Source organism: Phacochoerus africanus, chromosome 15 (genome assembly GCF_016906955.1).
Source record: "Phacochoerus africanus isolate WHEZ1 chromosome 15, ROS_Pafr_v1, whole genome shotgun sequence".
Classification (NCBI taxonomy): Eukaryota; Metazoa; Chordata; class Mammalia; order Artiodactyla; family Suidae; genus Phacochoerus; species Phacochoerus africanus.
This window is the reverse complement of record NC_062558.1, coordinates 20,260,080-20,282,905: the sequence shown is the minus strand read 5'-3', so window position 1 is coordinate 20,282,905 and position 22,826 is coordinate 20,260,080. Positions and strand designations below refer to the sequence as shown.

Below are 22,826 nucleotides of genomic sequence, written 5' to 3'. Positions count from 1 at the left end.
AGAACGAATTAGAGGGTCTGCTGCAGTGACACCAAGTCAAGAACCCTTCAAGTCCAGAAAGGCAACCAAGGAAAATGTAAAGAGGTATGGACAGAGCTATGGATTCTCTGGGAACAATGAAGGATGACAGCAAAGGCACAGGACACAACTTCAGACAAAGGAACCCAAGTGAGCAGGAAAGTCCCAGGAAACAGACATCAGAAAGGCTGAGAGTTAAGTAAGCATATAACATTACAGAAGTCAAGGTGCAAGAACTGCACTGGGAAGAGGAAATCAGTAACCTCAAAGGCAAAGGCCAAGGACACTGAAAGGAAGACAAACTGGCAGGACTGAAGTGGAGAAGCAGTGCTAAACCTGGATGTGAGGTTGAGGCAGGGCAGGAAGGTGGGGGGGTGGGGGGAGGGGGCAGACGCCAGAACACCACCAGGAAAGGAGGAGAGCTTTCAAGTGGCAACATTCCGAGGAAGACGCCTGGCTAAGAAAAGACACAAAGGGAGCTCCCTTGTGGAACAGTAGGTTAAGGATCCAGTGTCATCATCGCAGCACATCAGGGTTGCTGCTGTGGCCTGTGGCATGGGCGCGATCCCTGGCCTGAGAATTTTCACGTGCTGTGGAAAAGACCAAAAAAAAAAATAAAAAGAAGAAAAGATATAAAAATATGAGAACCAAATTGAAGACACTTCAGTGTACCCACTGAGGTACAACTTGTATTAACATCTTGACACAACAAGTTGTATACATTACAAGAAAGTCTGATATTTTAAAAATAAGCGTGAGACATTTATCAAGAATATTTATATTTACAGATAGCCGATTCAAGATGTTTGAACAGCAAGAGATGAAAGCTGCTAGAAGTAGGGAAGATAAATAATTAGGCACAAAACCCCATCAAGGCGATTTTCATATACATTTTCAGTATGTGCATCTCAAAGCCAGATGATCAGAATCAGAACCCTGGTAAATGTTGGTCACACCTCCTATGAGACCAGGTACTCCTTGAGTTCAGTCTGGTGCTAGAATCATCTGAAGTTTGAATGTTCTAATGTTTGTCTTTAGCAAAAACAAAATATGTACATATCTCTGAAAATACCTGTACTCAGTACAGGGCTAACAATACTGTCTTAGAATACAAAAGCAGCAGGACTTTTCAGATTCCTTTACTTACTTACCAAGTATAAGGGCATCTTGATTCTCTGACAAATGGATATGCTTGTGGAACCACTGCCACAATCAAAAGCATATCTCATCATTCCACAAAGTTCCCTCATGGTCCTGTGCAGCCAATGCCCTCTCATTCCAGCAACCACTGATCTGCTCTCTGTCACAGAGATTGGATCTGCCTTTTCTTTAATTTCATATAAATGGAATCATACAATATGTACTCTTGTGGCTTCTTTCCCATGGTATGTTTCTGAGTGATCCATGCTGCTGAAGGTACTAACAGGCTATTCCTTTCCACTGCTGAGTAGTATTCCAGTATATTTTCAAACAGTTATGTCTCTTACCTATCATGGTTATCTATACAATCAATGTAGAATGATAGATAGCTTCATGATTTTTCTAAAAACACACATTCATAAGAGATACATCAAAAATGGATAAAGTGAAGTTCTTGTGTGGCTCAGCTGGTTAGGATCTGGCGTTGTCACCACAGCAGTTCAGGTCACTGCTGTGGCACAGGTTCAATCCTTGGCCCGGGAACTTCTGCATGCTGCAGAAAAAAAAAATGGATAAAGCAAAAAAGTTCCAGATTTTACAGACACTAAATAATCAGAAAATTGGTTATTTATACTGTGAATAATGTTTTATTATTTAGAGGTACATAAAAATAGTATTAATTTTGAAATATTCCCCTTAATGTTTAGTTTTTGTTTGATCTTTATTTTAGGGATCTCCTTAATTTGTCTTGCATTTTACTGAGCTTCCAGGTCCTCATAACTGTACAGAAAGGAAACAGACTAAGAAGTTAAATATTTCAAATCTCATAGCCGATAAGTACAGAAACTAACATAGAATTTGCTTTACATCATGGAAAATAAATTGTCTTATTAATCCTCAGACATACAAGTTCATGAAGTGAAGCAGAAACCTACTGAGCACACAGTATCTAACACTGATGAAAAACTGTTAGCAAACATTGATAAAACCAGACCTTACGATTAAATATGACTTTTAGACATCATAGGGCAAAAAGGGTGCTTTAATGCATAGAAGAAGATATATGCAAAAGGAGAAGAAAAAATAATCAAATTCTCAGTAGTAATCATGGACAGGAAATAAAATGCTTGACAAGATTTGAGGATCTACACTTTGCTATGTTTTTACTTTCCAATCATGTAAGATATGGGATTATTTTTTGTTTGTTTTGGGGATGGTTTTTTGGCCGCACCCACAGCATGCAGAAGTCCTGGGCCAGGAATCGAACCTGTGCCACGGCAGCCACCAGAGTCATAGCAGTGGACAATGTCAGATCCTTAATCCACTGTGCTACAAGGGAACTCCTAGGGTTGGTTATTTTAGAATGGGCCACATTCTGAGTCATTCCCTGTCATTCAGAAGGTAGTAAGTTCTGCTACATATAAAGTGGGTAGTACAGTACAAAAACAGTAAGTTATAATCTTAAAAATAAAACTGTATTTCTAAAAACTGTAAAAGTCTATGTTAATGCAGAATTAGAAAAAGTGACTCACACTTATGTGTAATATGAAAAATGTGTCATCACTAGACACTGAAAAACAAATTAAGAAAGCCAAGGAAGAACATATTTGTTGACTAAACTTTTATTCAAATCATAACTTTGGGGGGAAAAGAAACAAGTAAGAATGCTAATCTTTCCACTTAACAAATTTCTCCTGGGCACCTAAACACCAAGTGAACTGAGCACCAAGGAAATTCACAGTTCAAAGACCATAAGTACCAGCTAAATGGATGGCACAAAGTGAGTGACGACACAGAGGAATAATGGTATATATTCATTCTCTTTCTTCTTTTTTTTTAGGGCCACACCACGGCATATGGAAATTCTCAGGCTAGGGATCAAATTGGAGCTACAGCTGCTGACCTACACCACAGCCACAGCAACACATGATCCAAGCCTCGTCTGGGACCTACACCATAGCTCACAGCAATGTCGGATCCTTAACCCACTGAGCAAGGTCAGGGATCAAACCCATATCCTCATGGATACTAGTCAGGTTTCTAACCCCCTGAGCCACAACAGAAACTCCTATATTCATTTTCTATTGCTGTGTCATAAATTAGCACAAGCTCAGCAGCTTGAGATACAGCCCTCTGTCACGCTGGCTGGGGCCCCTGCTCCGGATCTCACAGGCAGAAGTCAAGTTGTCAGCAGGGGTACTATCTTCATCTGAGGCTTACGACACTCTTCTATGCTCACTGGCTCTAGGAAGGATCCATCTCCTTGTGGCTGTAGTGCCTAAGGTCACCACTTTCTTGCCAGTCAGCTGGGGGTCAGAGACCACACTGGGCCCCCAGAGGATACCTATTCTTCCCTGCCATGTGAATGTGTCTCTATGACCTCCTCCTCCCCTTCCAGTCTGCTACCTGTGAGCCTTACAAAACAGTCACATGACCACATGACTATCCTGTCACCAGGGCCAGGTAACCACATTCACAGGTCCCCTCCTCTGGAGTGGAGGGGAAAACAACACCAGGTGTGACAACTGGATTCAGGAATTTGGGGACCATCTTAGGATTCAAGCTACCTCAGACCTGTAAAGGATGCTCCATGAACCTAGAGGAAAGGCAAGATGCAGACTAGCAGAACAAAGAAAAGAAAAGGAAGGGAAGAGAGGGGACCTTGCAAGCCAAGTTCCTGGTACTGCTCTAGAAATTTTTCTTTTTTTCTTTTTTCTTTTTTTTTTTTTTTAAAGAAATTATGGCCCTGAAAAGTTAAGTAACTTGCCCAAGATTATACAGTCTGGATCTGCCCAAGGGAAATGTCTTAATTAACATATCTAGGTAAACAGCTAGCTAGGCCATTGGTTACCTAGGAAAATGGCTCCACGTGGGAGAGAGAGTGAGGGAGGTAAAGAAAAAGGCAAGTGAAAAGACAAAGGAAACCGCACCAGGGGCCTTGGCTCAGCCCGAGAGCAGACAGCACAACATGGTGGCAATGGGATAAGCTGGAGACTGGCAGGGGCCAGCTTAGCAAGGGTCTTCTGAAAACTGAATCTTCACATCTACACGAAACTTCAGAAGGACTTTAAGCAGAGCTGTGACAAACTGTACTTGATCTTAAAAGGATGTCTCTGGAATGAAGGGTGTACCACAGCCTTCACAGCAAACTATTAAAGCAAGTTTAACAGTGTCACACGTTAGTTATCAGTACACATTACATACCAAATACATGGCAGGAAAATTAAGAGGTCATAATAGCTATTGAAGAATTCTAAGTAAAAAGTAAATGTTCTACCCCAACCCCCAAATAACCCAGTTGTATACACCTGAAAGGGCAGAGTGACACCAGAGAAAAAGCTCAGTCATGTGGGTTCACTGCTGTCAAATGCCTACCTTCACTTCACCACCTGCGCCGCTGGCACTCAGCACGTTTCTCCATCCTTGTTCCCTGGCCCTATTTATTTTCTCCAACTTTTGGGAAGACAAACAAACAAAATACCACTTCAAAGATTTGATATAAAGTACATTAAATACATTCAGTAATGAAATACACTCAGTAATAAAAGGGAAGCCAGTTTATTCTTTAAAAAAAAAAAAAAAAAAAGGGCACGTGTAGGGGGAGGCAATGGGGCGGCCAGGGAACATGGATCGGACTCTTACCCTTTCCTTTTCTTGCCTTTTCATCTGTTCAGCCTTCAGTAAGCTAATCTGTAACAATTTAAAAGACAAACTTCTTAGAACTCTTGAAACAATTATCATCTCCAACTTGGCAGAGGAAGAAGAGTAAAAGCAAAATAACTACCTGATCCTTTTGTTTCTTTTCTTTATCATTAAAATCCAACCTTCCCTTTCTTGCTGCTTCCTTAAATAAAAAAAGAACATCTTTATCAATAATAAAGATTACTTTTTCCGGTTTATCAGTATAATTGTCCACCAGTGGTTGACATATGCCCAGGTTGAAAAATAGAAATAAGAGGTATCTGTTTGAAAGAAATAAGGAGGAAAGGTTTGGAGGTTTTATGAGATTTGTTTCTTCTGGTATACTTATTTTTGCAAAGCTTTAAAATAAGCTGACAGATATCTTTATACCTCAAACATTTTCCTCCTTTCTTCTCTAGCATTCACTTTCTTCACTGGAATTTGATGGGCCTGGACAAAAAGTAAAACTACAAATTAGGTAAGGATTTTGAGGTACCCACTTGAAAGTAAATGCATGGAAACTTACAATAAGAAAGAAAAAGCCAATACCGCCATAACTCTCTTTCAAAATATATTATCCCTAAAAAAAAAAGAACCACCCACTCAAGAGACTGCATCAACTTACACTCCCACAAAAGAATTTATTTCCCCTCAATCTCACAAATATTGAATATGATAAACTTATATTTTTTACTTTTGGAAAGGCTAATACTTTCTAGTATATTAGATATTTACATTTCTTCTTTTATATACCAATTGTTCATCTAATTTTAGAGTTGTTCAATTTTAGGAACTCTGTATATTATGAGAAATAAGGCTGTTAAAGATGTTGCAAGTATTTTCTCACGTTCTCTCTGAATTGTTGTTTAATGTATCTTTCACCACACAGAGGTTTGTAATTTAAATATATTTAAACCTGTCAATCTTTTCCTTTACAACATCTTATAAACCGTTTTACTAAGGAAGATATTCTAGACCTCATTATATTTTTTTCTGCCAGTAAGATAGTTTCACTTTTATATTCTGATTTTAAAATATTTATAGTTAAGATTTTTATTTTTAAATCCATATGGAGTAAATTTTTGTTCATGGAATGAGAGAGGAATCTAACTATCTCATAAGCATTTATCGGCTGATACATCTTTTTCCCACTGGTTTGAAATGCCTCATTAATTACAGAATAAATTCACATATTATCTGGATCAGTTTCCAGAATTCTCTATTCTATTCCATTCATTCACCTCCTCTTTTCTTTTCTTTCTACTAGATACAAAGTCAAGAATATAAAAGTAAAGGACATATACAGAGGTTATCCAAAATAAAGGAAATACTCAAGTAATTACCCCGAAGTCAAGAAACAGAACACTGCCCACACACAGAAGCCCCCACATGCCCTGCCACAGCTCTGCCTCCACCACAGAGTAGCCACCACCCTGACTTTCCTCATCACCACCTCACTTTTCCTTATTGTTCTGCCGCTTATATATGCCATCCTAAACAGCGGTTTAGGTTTTCCTTCTGTTGTGTCTTTTTTCCTTTTAGGGCCACACCCGCAGCACATGGAGGCTCCCAGGCTAGGGGTCAAGTCGGAGCTATAGACACTGGCCTACACCACGGCCATAGCAACGTGGGATCCAAGCCACATCTACAACCTACACCACAGCTCACGGCAACACCAGATCCTCAAACCACTGAGCAAGGCCAGGGATCGAACCCGTGTCCTCGTGGATACTAGTCGGGTTCATTAACCACTGTGCCATAACAGGATCTCCCATTTACAATATTTTTAAAACAATTTGGCATTTATTAAATCATTAAACTTTATCCGCTAACAATTTTGTTTCAAGAGTAGCTATATTTTGACAAAAGTCAATGTTATAATTTCATATATCACTTACTGCTTCAATTTTCTAAATTTTATAAAATGACCATACAGATAAGCACTAAAATTCTAAAAGCAAATTTAGAATATTGGCAGCTGTAGCTCCAACTGAACCCCTAGTCTCGGTACTTCCATATGCCATGGGTGCAGTACTAAAAAAAAAAAAATTCCAGAAATATGTCACTGTTAAGATACTATATACCTCACAACATATAAAAGAGAACCAGAAAGACATGAAATTTACTCTCACTAAAAAAAAAAATTCAAAAACACATGTATTATGATTTATAATTTAAGCATTATTTCCCATTTATGGAATAAAACAAACTTATTTTAATGAATATATAATCTGAACACAATAAAATGATGATATGTAACACCATCAAATGGGTTGATAACTGGTAAAATGAGAATAATAATTCTCTTATAATGTGCTTTGATATTTTAATGACCATCATAAACCAAATCCACTTTACTGATGCAGTGTGTTTTAACTCAAAGGTACCTCAACATGTGGTAAACAGTATTAAATTTCACACTGTGACTAACTGAACGGTAAATTTATTCCTGGACAGAGTGACTCGAGCAGTAGGTTCCCAGAACCACCCCAACTCCTCACTGTATTCTTAAATCCTAACTTCTAACCTAATTTTGGCTAGTTAGTACAATCCAACTTTCACTTAAGTTTACTACCTAACCCCAGGAAAGACATTAGGATTAATGAGATGACAATAACAAAGGAATATTTAAAAAACAGTAGCTTTTAAGATTTTTCTAAAAGCTACCCACAGTAAGAAATATATTTTACATCCAAGCCCAGTAAAGATACACATACACACACACACACACAAGTTCCATAAAAGAGCTTTACTATGTGTAACTGAGTCTGTTACCTTCCATCCTATTACTCAAAGTCCCTGCTCTTCAGCCACTAAAATGATTTTGTCACCACTAAGAAATAGCGACCCTCATTTTAAAATAGTCAGGAGAGAATTCTGGGGGCACTATTACTGAAGTACAAGAAAAAAAATAGTTGTAGATAATGTTCCTCATGATATTACAAACACAAAGTAAACATTTCAAACTATGTTTATGTATACAGAATTTAAACTAGTGGGGAATGTTACTCAGGAGCTTTGTAAAAATACATACTCCTTCCATACAAAATATTATTTAGCAATAAATAGGAATTAAGTACTGATACATGCTACAACATGGCTACACACTACAACCCTGAAAACACTGCACTAACTGAAAGAAACCAGTCACAAAAGACCACATATGAATGATTTCATTTACATGAAATATCCATAACAAGCAAATCTATATAGAGACAGAAGCAGATTAGCTGTCCAGGGCTCTGGATGTTGGGAAGAGAAGGGAGTGAGTGCAAATGGGATCTGGGGGGTAGTGAGGAAAATGTTCTAAGATTGATTGTGGGGATGACTGTGCAACTCTTGCAAATTCATTAGAAACCATTTAATTCCAAGCTTGAAGTGGATAAATTGTATGGTATGTGAGTTACAACTCAATGAAGCTATTTTTAAAGACTATATATTCCAAAGAGTTGCTAAATCATCATTTCTGGACACAGAGCCCTACATTCTGTATTTGTGACAAGTTCCACAGGTTAACTCTTATGTAGCAGGCCCAGCACTGGTTTCAACATTTGTGAACCACAACATTCAACAACTTAAAATACTAACATGAGTGATACAGAAACTCACTGTAAATTATCAGATTTAAAACAGATTACACAAGAGTATGCAAAAAGAGGATGCTGAACTGAGACACCTACACACTCCTGAGCAAATAACATGAGGGCAAAAAAATATATCCATCCTTGGCTGCTTCAGACAGCCTGACATACAGGAGACTCAAGTATCTGTGAGATAAAAATGCCCAGCTGTTCCTCTGAGATCACCCAGGTATTTTCAGAACATTATTCCTACACAGAAGAGAAAAATATGGTTAACATAAAACATACATACTAAAAGAAATGTTTTGTGTTTCTTTGCTAAAATCAGAGCCAAAATGCTGAAACATATTCACAGAGCTCCCTCTGGTGGCTTAATAACCAGTCCTTTGTTTTAATAGCTGTGATTATTACAGGAACAGAGTGAAGAAAGGTGTTTGGTGTTTTGTTTTGTTTTCACTTAGGACTGTACCTACGACATACGGAATTTCCCAGGCTAGGGGTGGAATCAGAGCTACAGCTGCCCACCTACACCACAGCCACAGCAACGCAGGATCCGTGACCTACACCACAGTTTAAGGCAAGGACGAATCTTTAATCCACTGAGCAAGGCCAAGGATATCAAATCCACATCCTCATGGGAAATAATCGGATTTGTTTCCGCTGCACCATGACAGGAACTCCTAAACTTTTTATTTTCAAGCTTGATAGAAAGTTAAGTTTAAAATTCAAAATGTTTTATGTATGTAGAATTTTTTTTAAAAAGCCATTATGAGTTTTTTTTTCCTTTCTTTTTTTTTTCACTATGACTTTGAATCTAAAAGGTGCTTTAGATTTTTCTGGAGGAAAAATAAGTCTTTAAAAACTATAAGCCATATAAAAACCAAAGGAAAAACCTTATTTAAAAATCATATTTAAAATAATTTAGACATTCAGTTTTTTCCTTTAATTTTTTTAATTGTTAGGTTTGAAAAACTATATGCATTTGACTGTCATTTCTTTTCTATTTAGTTTCTATTTACCTCTTAAATTTTTAACATTTTTCTCATTGTGGTAAAACACATATAAAATTTACCATTTTAAAAGAGAGTATAGAAGTTCCTTAAAAACTAAAAATAGAGTATCATATGATCCAGCAATCCCACTCCTGAGCATATATCCAGAAAAAAACAAAAACTCTAACTCAAAAAGATACAGGAACCTCAATGTTCATAGCAGCACTATTCACAATAGCCACGCCGTGGAAACAACTCAAGTGCCCATCAATAGATGATTGGCTTAAGAAGATATGGTCCATATGTGTATGTGTGTGTGCACGTGTGTGTGGGTACTCACACCACAGAGTATTACTCACCATAAAAAAAGAATGAAATAATGCCACTTCCAGCAACATGGATGGACCTATATATTATTATACTTAGTGAAGTAAATCAGACAAAGACAAATACTGCATGATATCACTTATATGTGGAATCTTTAAAAAATAATATAAATGAATGTTGAAGTTCCCATCGTGGCTCTGTGGTTAACGAATCTGACTAGGAACCATGAGGTTGTGGGTTCAGTCCCTGGCCTGGCTCAGTGGGTTAAGGACCCAGTGCTGCCGCGAGCTGTGGTGTAGATCGCAGACTCGGCTCGGATCCCATGTTGCTGTGGCTCTGGCATAGGCCAGTGGCTATAGCTCTGATTAGACCCCTAGCCTGAGAACATCCATATGCTGTGGGAGCGGCTCTAGAAAAGGCAAAAAGACAAAAAAAATAAATAAATAAAAAACAGAAATAAATGAATGTCTATGTAAAACAAAAACAGACTCGGAGACACGGAAAACAAACTTATGGTTACCAAAAGGGAGAGGACAAATTAGGAGTCTGGGATTAAAAGATACAAACTATATACATAAAATAGATAAGCAATGTGTGTTCCCATCATGGCACAGTGGAAATGAATCCAACTAAGAACCATGAGGTTGTGGGTTCAATCCCCGACCTCACTCAGTGGGTTAAGGGTCTGGGGTTGCCGTGAGCTGTGGTGTAGGTCACAGACGAGGCTCGGATCTGGCATTGCTGTAGCTGCGGCGTAGGCCCGCGGCTACAGCTGTGATTGGACCTCTAGCCTGGGAACCTCTATATGCAGCGGGTGCGGCCCTCAAAAGACAAAAGACAAAAAAAAAAGATAAGGAACAAGGATTTGCTGTATAACAGGGAATTATAACCAACATCTTATAATAATGGAATTATATAATGTGCCCCCAAAAACCCACCCAAATCACCTGAAACTAACATAATATCATAAATCAACTACACTTCAATTTACCATATTCTCCATTTTTTAGTGTACAATTCTGTAGCATTAAGTACATTCACACTATTGTGCAGAGAGATCTAGTTTTAAGTGGAGTGGTTTTAAATAAGCTATGTAATGATTTCATGTGCTAATTATTATTTAGTTCTCATTGGTCTGGATTAGAAAATCAGGACTATTTGCCTAAATGTTTAAGGATAACAACCTTGCCTGAACTCCAAAACACAACTATCCCCTGAATAGTACCTGCCATTACTATTTGATAAGATGGTCTACTCTTCAGATTATTAACTAGAATCTGAAAATATCACAACATGCTGCTCTTGCATACTGAATAAATATTAATTTAAAATAAGGGAAACAATAAAAAAAAAAAAACAGCATACTATCTGATTCTATCAGCCAAGTGAAAGAATAAACACTTTACTCCAATCCCACCCAAGGGTGAGGGACCATCTGCTGTCCTTTAGTTCAGCCTCCCCAAGCGTTCCGATCTCTCCACTTCATCAGACAAACTCTCTGTCAAGAGACAAAACATCTGGAGTTCCTGTGGTGGCGGAGCGGAAACAAATCCGACTAGGAACTGTGAGGCTGCAGGTTCAATCTCTGGCTTCATTCAGTGGCTTGAGGATCTGGCATTGCCATGAGCTGTGGTGTAGGTCGCAGACTCAGCTCAAATCCTGTGTTGCTGTGGCTGGGCTATAGGCCAGCAGGTGTAGCTCTAATTGGACCCCTTGGCCCCCTAGCCTGGGAACCCTCCCTATGCCACAGGTGCAGCCCTAAAAAGCAAAAAAAAAAAAAAAAAAAAAAGAGGGAGCAAGATAACACATCTGACCTTCTATAAGTCCACCCAAGTATGTATTTGGGTTATTACAACAGAAAGTTAAAGAAATTATATTAACTTTCAGTGTCTTCAGTACAATCATGGATAATAACTTTCTAACTTAAGAAAAGTACTGTTGGCCTCAGAAAGTAAAGACACAAGCCAGTGTGCCCAAAAGAGGAGGCCATTATCATTTTTTCTCTCCCGGTGGCTTCTGTACAGCAGTTCACTGAAACTTTTTGTTTTTCTTTCTATAAAGAATTAACTCTTTTTAGAATGAATAAGCAATGAGGTCCTACTGTACACCACAGGGAACTATATCCAATCTCTTGGGACAAACCATGATGGAAGATAGCATGAGAAGAATGATGTGTATGTGTGTGTGTGTGTATGACTGGGTCACTTTGATGTATGGCAGAAATGGACACATTATAAATCAACTATAATTTAAGAAATTTTTAAAAAATAAATAAATAACTCTCAAGTGCCTTGACAAAGTCAAAGTCAGCACTCTCTAATCCACTCTCCCTCTCCCTCAGCCAGTCAAGTGTTCCCTGAGGGCCTGCTCTGCGCACACAGTTCACACCATCAGGGAGGACATAGGCAACAAGCAAATACACAGAAACACACAGTGTTGTCAGACCGTGATGACACAGAGAAAAACAAAGCAGAAAAAGCAGAGTGGTGTGGATGGGGCAGTAGGCCAGCTGGAGGCTAGAGGTCCTACTCATAAAGTGAGGAGGGAGGGAAGAGGGGAGGGAGGGGGAAAGGAAAGAAGGAAGGGAGGACACGATTTTCTGGAGAGAGTCCTCCAGGGAAAGAGAAGAACAAATACAAGTGCACTTCTGCAGAGCAGCACTCGATGGGCAGGTGCATTTGAGCCCAAGGTCTGCTAGACAAGGCTGGATGGAGAGCAGCAAGGAGGGAGTAGAAACAAGACAGCAAAGTCTTTCTGGGAGAGGGACGAGGGAGCCCATGGAGCAGAATAGGGAGTGCCCGGCCCTCCACCGTCAGGGAGCTGAGGCTGCCATGAATGAGGCCAGAGCTGGAGCACCCTGCTGGCAGGAGGGTGATGAGGGGCCATGTGCTGGGGTCAGCTGGGACCCAGCCCTGCCACCCAGATGCCAGCAAATGCTGCCATGGCAGAACAGGATCCAGGCTGGAGACAGACTGGGTCCACAGAGGGTCAAAGGGCAAGGCTGTCCATGGAGGAGGCCCCCAACGACAGAGTTCTCATCCAGAGGTCAGGGTCACGAGGAGGAACCAGCCAGGGTGAGGAGAAATGCAGCCCAGCAGGAGGGGCCAGTAGGGTGCAATTCTATGGGCTCCCCCAAGTCCACAGGGCCAGAAGTGAGGCAGAGCAAGGAAATGACCCAGCCCTGCGCAGCCTTTGCACCCCAAGGGTCCTGGCCAGGAGCCGTGTCCTCACAGCATGACAGGGCAAGCCCTGGGCCATCAGGCTCAGGGGCAGCGAGGGACTGGAGACAGACTTCGGGGAGCTCTGCTGAGAGCAGGAGCATTCAAAGGGAAGAGGCTAGAGAGGGGGAATAAGAAGACAGGAAGGAGTCTTCTTAAGAAGACTGAAGAAACAACATATTTATTGGCCGAGAGGAATGATCCAGAAGAGAGGAAAAACACAGCAGAGTAGAGAGCATGAAGCCCTTGCTTAGGCAAAATAATAACAGATGGTACAGGAAAGGCAGGGTGGGCTCCAGAACCAAACAGGAACAGGGCTTCCAAGTGATGGGCAGCAAGGCAGGGTGTTTATAAACAGACAGGACTGAGTGGCAGCAGTGGTGCAGTGAGCCTCTATTTTCTCAGGGAAAGAGAAAGAAGTAAGGTCATTACCCTGAGGGGAAGTGCAAGGAGAAGGTGAAAACATCCAGAAAGTGAAGGAGTAACTGGACTGCAGAAACATAACAGGGTGGCGACAGTGCCCACCTGATGCTGTTGGTATAAATTCAAAGTGAGACCAGTGAGAAGAGCTGCATGTTTTCTCCAACCACTTTCCACTGGGGCAAGACAGAGGAGGTTCTGGAAGCTATTACAATGAGAAAACATGAAATTTAAGCCAGAAAGGGAAAATAAAAACCAAGAGAAGGACAATGGAATAAACTAGTTAAGATCTAAAGATCCAAATAGACCAAAAAGTTCTGGAAGCAGAGTCCTCAAGGAATGGGCTGGAGAGACAGGAGACAGCAGTCAGAGAGTGGGTGCTTTTACCTGAGACTAGGGAATAGCTGCCATTCCTGATGACAGATGTGATGGGTGGCTACAGGTAAGAGTTCTAAAGTAAGACAAGAGACAAGATCACTGAACGAGAACAGTCAAGAAAACAAAAGGCTAGTGGGAGGGCTGTCTTCTTAGATACGGAAAACACAAAAATCAGGACAGCTCTGGGAAGCTCCAAGGATGCAAACACAAGGCGCAGCAGTAGATACAGTCCAATGGCAACAGCGTCAAAACTGGGTGGGGTAACTGTTGTTTTTTTTTTTTTTTTAATCCCATCTTGATTAAAATGTATTTGTCTAAAGGGATCTAACATTTGCTTTTTAAAAGCTGTCCTCTATTTAGGGGAACAGAATGAAGCAAATAACTGAATTTTATGTAAAAATGAAATTTAGACCTGTGGATCGGGATTATTTTCAAAACTTAGCTATCAATATGGTAACAAAAACCAGTGGCTTTTCTCTTAATACATAAATGAATAAGATGCAAATTAAGAACATAAAAAAAAATGGGTGGGGTGGCATGGGAAATAGGGGACAGTCACAAGGACAGTGAGGAACATGTCTCCACCATTCTACCTCTGGACTGGGCAGGACTGAGTGACCAAAAAGAAAAGAGGCCCTGGGAGAGCTTCGGGACTGTGTGCTCAGGGACACCCAGGCTTCAGAGCAGAGATGGTGCAGACTATCATTAAAGTTTAGAAGGCGAGGGACCTTGCTGACGATGTGCTGTGAAGGGCTCTACAGGAGGCCGGGGTCAGAGTGGGCTATGACCAGAGCCTCATGCAGCTGAGAGACCAGGCAATGAGGGAAAGCTGGAGTCCTAAGCCCCTGTGGTGACTGGAGAAAAGAGGAGTAAGGGACATGATGGACCTGGTCAGGTAGGCCAGAATAAATGTTATATTAAAACAAACGAGCCAAAAACCCAGAAAGACAAGCCAGTGTGCCAGCTGTCACACTGCCCCTCAGCTAGAATCCAGCCTTCTCTGCCCTGCTTATGGCCCTGAACCTGGGCAGTGCAACCCCATGCTTGGTGGCAGCCCCTGAGCTTTCTCAGCAGACGATGCTTGAGGGACACTGCAGATGGAAAAGGCTTCTGTCTTGTCATTGCAGGTGGGGGCACACAGTGACACCACTCCTGTGGGCATGGTGCCCTTGCCGGCCTCCCTGTTAGTCTCAGCAGTGATCCCAAGGCCAGCCCCCACCCTCTCCCCAGTCTGGTGTCCCAGCCACATCCCAGTCAGCACCCAGCAGTCCCAACATGCCCACTGCTCCCAGGAAGGTCCCAGGGAGTCTGATCCACTCCAGACCGGAGAGTCCCATATCTACTGGCCTTGGCCCAGGAAGTCCAGTGCCCCCTGCACCCCAGTGGGTCACCACCATCCACACCCAGCAGGACCTGAGTCTCCACTTTCTGGGCGGGCTGGAGGGACACTGGGAGCTGTGTCCTTCCTGTGTGGGGCCCCCATCTCAGCCCAGAAGCATGGCCACTCCCCACATCTATCTGCTCTTCCTATATTCTTCAGAGTTCTCTTTACCCCGAAAAATCAATTCCCTAAAAACAGGTAATAATTAATCACACTAAACTTGCCCTTATCAAATAACTGTGTTTTGGGAGTTTCTACTGTGGTACAACTGAATCAGTGGCATCTTGGGAGCACTGGGAAGCAGGTTTGATCCCTAGCCCAGCACAGTGGGTTGGGGATCGGGCGTTGCTGCAGCTGTGGCTTGGGTCACAGCTGAGGCTCGGATCTGATCCCTGATCTGGGAATTCCATATGCCCTGGGGTGGCTTAAAAAAAAAAAAAAAAAATCCTGTTTTCTGTCTCCTGGCTTACACAGCTTATTTGAAGACTGATTCATGGGGATCTTTCTGAACTACTTTATGAGAGATTCTAAGCAAAGAGATAGATCACCCCTACTATGAGGTTTGTCTTATAGTACTATGCACGCCCATGAATCTGAACATGTGTGTGTGCACACGCGTGTGTGCACACATCATGAAAACCAAATGGGTTCCATGCGCAAGAGTACACAGCTGCTGACATAAGAAAAATTTACAGTTATTGCAACTAGTACTGTGTGTTCTTGGGCACACCTTCATGCTGCAGGCCGTGACTTCCATCTGGAGTGAGAAAGACTGCAAGATCATGTTCCTTCAGCTCTATGACTCTGATTTATTTATCTGATCACGAATTTTTTTTTTCTTTATTTTTTGGTCGCCCCAAAGCATATAGCATTCCCAGACCAGGGATCAGATCAGAGCCAGAGTTATAACCTACAAGGCAGCACACCGGACCGTTAAACCACTGTAGGGGGCCAGGGATCAAACCTGCAACCCAGGTCCCAGAAACACCACCAATCATATTGCACCACACCTGGAACTCCTGATTATAAATTTTTATATACAAAATTTCCCCAGATTTTTCTCATGTTTATCACAGATATTTACTTATTTTATTTCCAGAACTAAATGGTTCTGCTTAGGCTGTTCAAAAGTGATTTCATTTAAAATGCTACTTTCTGGAGTTCCTTTCGTGGCTCAGTGGTTAACGAATCCAACTAGGAACCATGAGGTTGCAGGTTTGATCCCTGGCCTGGCTCAGTGGGTTAAGGATCCGGTGCTGCCATGAGCTGTGGTGTAGATTGCAGATGCGGCTCGGATCCCGCGTTGCTGTGGCTCTGGCGTAGGCCGGCGGCTACAGCTCCGATTTGGCCCCTAGCCTGGGAACCTCCATATGCCAAGGGAGCGGCCCTAAAAAGACCAAAAAAAAAAATAAATTAAAAAATAAATAAATTAATTGTTACTTTTTTTTTACTGCACCAACTTACGTTAACATACCTACTTAATTTTTCTTTATGACTTCTGAAGGGCCCATAAGTTTCAGAAGACTGAAGCAGAGAACAAACAGCAATAACTAAATAAAAACAATCCTATGAATATCAGGATTAACTGAACTGAGCTGCAATAAAATAAGGTCAAACTGAACATATTATTAATACACAGTTTGTAACATGATCATCATACCTGTTTATGTTTTTGAAGTGATTTCTTTTCATGTAATTTTTTATCTCCATATTTCTTATAAGCTAAAGGTACTCCATATTTGGCAGCAGGCTTTGTAATTTTTGGAGCAGATATAACAAAAGCCAAACTTTGTCCTGAAGCTGGTCTTTTAGCTACATGAAAAAAATAACAAAGAATAGTTTTCAGAGTTCTTAAATTAAATCTTTAATTTCAAAATTCTTCAAGATAGCACTTTTTTTTGTCTTTTTTGTTGTTGTTGTTGTTGTTGCTATTTCTTGGGCCGCTCCCGCGGCATATGGAGGTTCCCAGGCTAGGGGTCTAATCGGAGCTGTAGCCACCGGCCTACGCCAGAGCCACAGCAATGCGGGATCCGAGCCGTGTCTGTAACCTACACCACAGCTCACGGCAACGCCGGATCGTTAACCCACTGAGCAAGGGCAGGGACCGAACCCGCAACCTCATGGTTCCCAGTCGGATTTGTTAACCACTGTGCCACGACGGGAACTCCTTTTTTTTTTTTTTTTTTGTGAAGATAGCACTTTTTTATGTTCACAATCATTGACATGAATCATTAATCTGAGACTTTTCATTAAACATCTTACTCACTGCTTACCACACGTCAATAGTCATTATGACTATTTTACACAAAAGCCACCTTTTGAAAGAGGCAAAGAGCTATACTTCTCTAAGATGCTAAAATTTGTCATATTAAAAAAAGCACATCCCTAAAACTGATATGTGGATGATGACAGCACTTATCTGTTAATAACGCTGCAGACTTTAAATGGGTAAGCTGAATGGTATGTGGATTATATCTCAACAAAGCTGTTAAAAATAAATTTTAAGGGAGTTCCCATTGTGGCTCAGTGGCTTATGAACCTGACTAGTATCCATAAGGATGCAGATCTGATTCCTGGCCTCACTCCAGTGGGTTAAGGATCCCATGTTGCTGTGGCTGTGGCGCAGGCCAGCAGCTGCAGCTCCAATTCAACCTCTACCTGGGAACTTTCACATGCCACAGGTCCAGGCATGAAAAGCAAAAAAAATAACTGAATAAATAAATAAATTTTAAAAAGAACGTTCAATGTCTTAAAAATTACTCTCAAAAATCAGAACATAAACTTCAAGAGCAGCTGTTAGACATTAATTCCATCACTATGAGCTCTTTTAATACTTGCTTCATAGATGGTCTGAGTAACCCTTATACCTATAGCCCTACTGGAGAACAAGTACTTTAAAGGAGTTGCTATAGCCAAAGGTTCCACAAATGAGTACGTCTATACACTACTGGTAGGAGTATAAACTGTCAAACTTCTAGAGAGCAATCTACATCAAGAACAATATTTATGAACTGATTTTAAAGAAATAATCAGAGAAAAAAAATGTATGCACAAAGATAAACCTGCAGCATCATGTATTAAACTTTTAGTGAAACCTAGACAAAGCTCAGTCTTAGAACAATGATAAATTCAAGAAAAGCAGACCTAAGTAATGAAAAAGAAAGTCTACACTTCACATCCCTCAAAGACACTAAGGTCTCATCTGCATGAAGCCTTCCTGAAGCCCCCTCCCTCCGACCCCCTCCCTCTAGTTTGCCCTTGCCCAGCCTGCTCTCCATCTCAGGAGTGCAGTGTCATATGCTAGAACCACTGGATCAGTCTCCATGAACAAGCACGCTTCCTCTTTAGGAAAGGAACTGAGAAAAAAATTTACCTGGGCATGCACAAGGTAATAGTACAATTAAACTCAGCTCTTCAAAGAATATTTAGTTTTACCAGAAAATGATTAACATATAATATTGTGAGTTAAAAGAAGCAAGCCTTGTTTATAACACAACCCCAATTTTCCATCATTATGCATCTATTATCACAGAAAAAAATATATACTTTATATAACTGTGTATTAGGGTTAGGGTAATTTTTGTTTTCTTTCTCTTTTACTAAGTTGTATGAATAGTATCTGTTCATGCAGATATGAACAGCCATTAGATTGGCAGTTTAGAGATCCACAACTAACATGTGTGGAAGGTATGACATAACAGTGTGTTATGGTAAGTTTTTTCTAAACATCTACTCCAACTGTAGTGGGATAGGAACTAAGAAATGAGAGAAAAAAAATTTTCCTTTTCAGAATTCAACTGTGAGCTGCAAATATACAAAGTCTGCATTCTGTAACAGGCCACAGGTATGAACGTAACCACAGAATTACAGTGTGAGCCAGAAAAAGGACAAGAAAGCCCAAAGCATGACTAGAAGGGTCCCACAAAGCCAGGTGAGCAGTCCCTGTCCTGGCAGCAGGAAGCTCCCTTCAGAGTCAGAGCCCACAGGTGCTAATGGACCTCCTCCACCCAACTCCTCCCACAACAAAACAGCTTCCTGATTTCCAGAGGGCTGCCAGGAAAGCTCAGGCACCCCCAACTTGGGCAACAAGAGGCCTGAATGGAGATGGGACTCCTCCTTAGGCAAGACTGCCAGGAGAAATGGTTGACTGCCACAGTCATCTCCAGAACTGGGTTTAAGCAGCTGATGTCCCAGCATCAGCACCTGCAGTCCCTGCCGGAGAGCCGATAAGCCCCAGAGTCTTTAGCAGGAGCTAAGAGCCAGCCTTCACGCTGCCACACCCATCCAGCTCATGTGGCCTCAGTTCTACATGGGGTTTATTTATTTATTTGGCCATGCCCGCAGCATACAGAAGTTCCTGGGCCAGGGACTGAACCTGTGCCATAGCAGTGACAAGGCCAGATGTTTAACTTGCTGGGCCACCAGGGAACCCCAGGGTTTACTTTTATTAATGCATTCACACTCAAAATGGAGCAAAGCATGCAAAGCAAGATGCTTGAAAAGATAATACAATCTTCAAATTTTAAATAACTTCCACTGGTTTTAGAAATCCATTCTGAAATCATTACAAGCAGAAAAAAACATAATTTCCCTCTCATAGAGAAACATACATAAACACAGAACACATACACAGTCCTACAAATATTCTACTGCTGCTGGCCATATTTAAAAAGAAACTCCTGGGAGTTTGGGGTTAGTATATGCAAACTATTACATTTAGAATGGATAAGAAATGAGGTCCTACTGTACAGCACAGGGAACTATATCCAGACTTTTGGGATAAACCATGGTGGAAGACAATATGAGAGAAAGAATGTATGTATGTGTATGACTGGGTCACTTTGCTGTACAGCAGAAACTGGCACAACACTGTAAATCACTTATACTTTTAAAAAATTAATACATAAAAAAAGAGTAATACACAAAAAAGAAAATCTACCCTAGAGTTCTCTTGAGGCTCAGAGAGTTAAGAATCCAGCAGTCAATTCTGTGGCACGGGTTTGCTTACTTGCCTGGGAACTCCCACATGCCCACATGCCAAGCCATGGCCAAAAAAAAAGGGAAATCTATCCTTGATAAGGTGCTTGGCTTCACTCTTAGAACATTAAGTATTTACCAAAGAAAATTATTTTACATAAATATTAAGTATTTCTCAAAGAAAGTTATTTTACATAGAGATTTAGACTTAGAGTATTTTATAACATTTTATAATAATGTTCACAGAGTATCAGCTGAATATCTGAATAAGAAGATTTCAAAATAGAATTCATTTAAATAATGAATGATTAAATAAGGCAGACAATAAGTGAAAAGTTTGTTATTAATTCATCAGAAAATATTGTATATTGCCATATACCATAAAAAATTAAAGACTGAGCCAGTCATGGCTCAGCGATTAATGAACCTGACTAGTGTCCATGAGGACACAGGTTCAATCCCTCACCTCAGTCAGTGGGTTAAGGATCCAGCATTACTGTGAGCTGTGGTGTAGGTCCCAGATGCAGCTCAGATTCCAAGTTGCCGTGGTGCAGGCCAACAGTTACAGCACCGATTCGACCCATAGCCTGGGAACCTCCACATGCAGCAGGTGAGGGCCTAAGATGACAAAAAATTAAAAAAAAAAAAAAAATTAAAGATTGGGAGTTCCACTGTGGCTCAATGGTAATAAACCCGACTAGTATTCATGAAGAATGGTTTCAGTCCCTGGCCTCATTCAATGGATTAAGGATCCAGAGTTGCCATGAGCTGTGGTGTAGGTTGCAGACAGGCTCAGATCCCGTGCTACTGTGGCTATGGTGTAGGCTGGTAGCATGGTGCAGCTCCGATTCGACTCCTAGCCTGGGAACTTCCATATGCTCTAGGTACAGCCCTAAAAAGAAAAGAAAAAATAATAATAATAAAGATGCATTTCCTCTGGATTAGACTTACCCTACAATTACCACAACTAACTACATCTACAAGTATCTCTAGCATAAGTATACCGATTATTGCAAACAGGTGAAATGATTCATATTAAATTTAACTTACCTGGTATAGGCTGTGCTCCAAACTTGGAAAAAGTTTTTAGACAAAATTCTTCTGCAATAAGCTTGAATTGAAGAGGGGGAAGAAAGTCAAAAGACATTAAATTTCCAAATTAAAATAAAAAATACAACTAGCCATTAATCAGAATACAATTTTTGCCTTTTTATAGTCATAATCACATTGCCAAATAAACTGGACTAAAATGCAAGTAATTCATTCAACTAATTCCTCTTATGCTAACTACTCCACAATTTTACCAATTTATTTTCATTATTTCTTCTCAAATTAACCAGATGCACCACATAGGCCGCTGCACACTGCTTGCCTGTTCTGCATCTCAGGGATTTAACAACACTGTGCTCTATCTGGGATAACCTCTACGTTGATGTACATCCACCTCTCTCATTTACTTCAAAACTGCTGGAGAATTACTTCATTATCCTTCCCACAGACTAAACTCTCAGTTATTTCAACTTTACTCTGAATCTTTTCAGCATCTCTAGGGAGTTTTCAATCTTATCAAACTGTAAACACATTATTGGATAAATACTTGAATATTCTACATAACTTAAAAGCTATCTCTTTTTGCTATTATTAAAACACTCCATTGCTTATTCCCTGGCATTTATAAACATATTTTGAGAAGCAGAAATCACTGGTATTTTCTGCAAGTAATTTTCTCTCCCTACTCACTACATGCTTTCCCTCTTTAAATGTAACACTATGTAGGCAATAAGGATCTAACTCAATTTAAGCCTGCTTTTTTTTTTTTTTTTTTTTTTTAAACTGGGAGAGGAAGGGAAAGGAAAGTGAATTTTCTCTTTCTGGCAAGAGAACTGCGGCCTGGTGAGGAGAATATTCCCCAGAGTGGCAATGGGCCAGAGGCTCCAACAGGCAAAGAACTGTGTGATGAGGTCACGTTCCCACCTAGGATCCCCAGAGTAGCAGTTCCCAGTATCATAACAGCAGCAGAACCAGCATCACCAGCACCTACTAACCATGCAGGTTCTCAGGTTCCACCTCAGAATTACTGACACAGAAGCAGAGGTGGGATGAGCAACATCCTGCAGGTATTTTTATGCAAGCTAAGGCTTGAGAACCACTTTGTGAAAAGGTAAGTGAAAGTCTGCTTGGCTGCCACCTCAGAGCAACTGTGAGGAGGTGTTTTCTCTTCTGAACGTGTGTTTTTTTTGTTTTTTTGTTTTTTTTTTTCCGCAGAAGAAAACAGGTGCTTCACGACCTCCACTTGCTCTAAATTAAGTAATTTTTTATTCTGAGTGTAAGGCTTTCCTTCCCACTGTGTGACTATAAATGTCAACTGAGAGATGGGCAGGTGGAACCCAGGAGATTCGAGAATCCCTATTCTGTGCTGTCCTTGCCACTACCCACTTGCTGCCACTTGCAGATTAAAATTTAAAATAGATACAATTTAAATAAAGTTCAGCTCTCCGGCCACACCGGCCACAACTAGGAGCGCTCAATAACCACAGGGCTGGTGGCTATGACACTGAACACACAGATAAGAAACATCTTCAGCCTCACAGAAGGTACTATGGGAGGGACTGCAGCGACATTCTTAATGGGTCAGAGGATGTCCGTGGTCTATCCAGCCTCATCCAGAATGTGCTGGACTGAGAACCAGGCCCATTAATCCCGGCTGATGGCA

At 40.8% G+C, this 22,826-nt stretch overlaps 1 protein-coding gene across 9 annotated transcripts in view; it reads right to left on the bottom strand.

Moving 5' to 3' along the window:
• Window positions 1–22,826, bottom strand: part of NEK1 (NIMA related kinase 1) — a 181,923-nt gene that overhangs the window by 111,200 nt on the left and 47,897 nt on the right. For 7 of the 9 annotated variants that reach the window (XM_047759749.1, XM_047759748.1, XM_047759751.1 and 4 more), the window contains 6 exons: window positions 21,164–21,224; window positions 16,797–16,948; window positions 5,230–5,289; window positions 4,943–5,002; window positions 4,801–4,848; window positions 4,534–4,611 (listed from right to left, as the gene is read on the bottom strand). In XM_047759749.1, coding sequence (XP_047615705.1) covers window positions 4,534–4,611; window positions 4,801–4,848; window positions 4,943–5,002; window positions 5,230–5,289; window positions 16,797–16,948; window positions 21,164–21,224 — 459 coding nt within the window. Of the gene's footprint in view, window positions 1–3,200; window positions 4,308–4,533; window positions 4,612–4,800; window positions 4,849–4,942; window positions 5,003–5,229; window positions 5,290–16,796; window positions 16,949–21,163; window positions 21,225–22,826 lie in introns of those variants that run through there. The other 2 variants (XM_047759756.1, XM_047759752.1) reach the window with 2 other exon arrangements.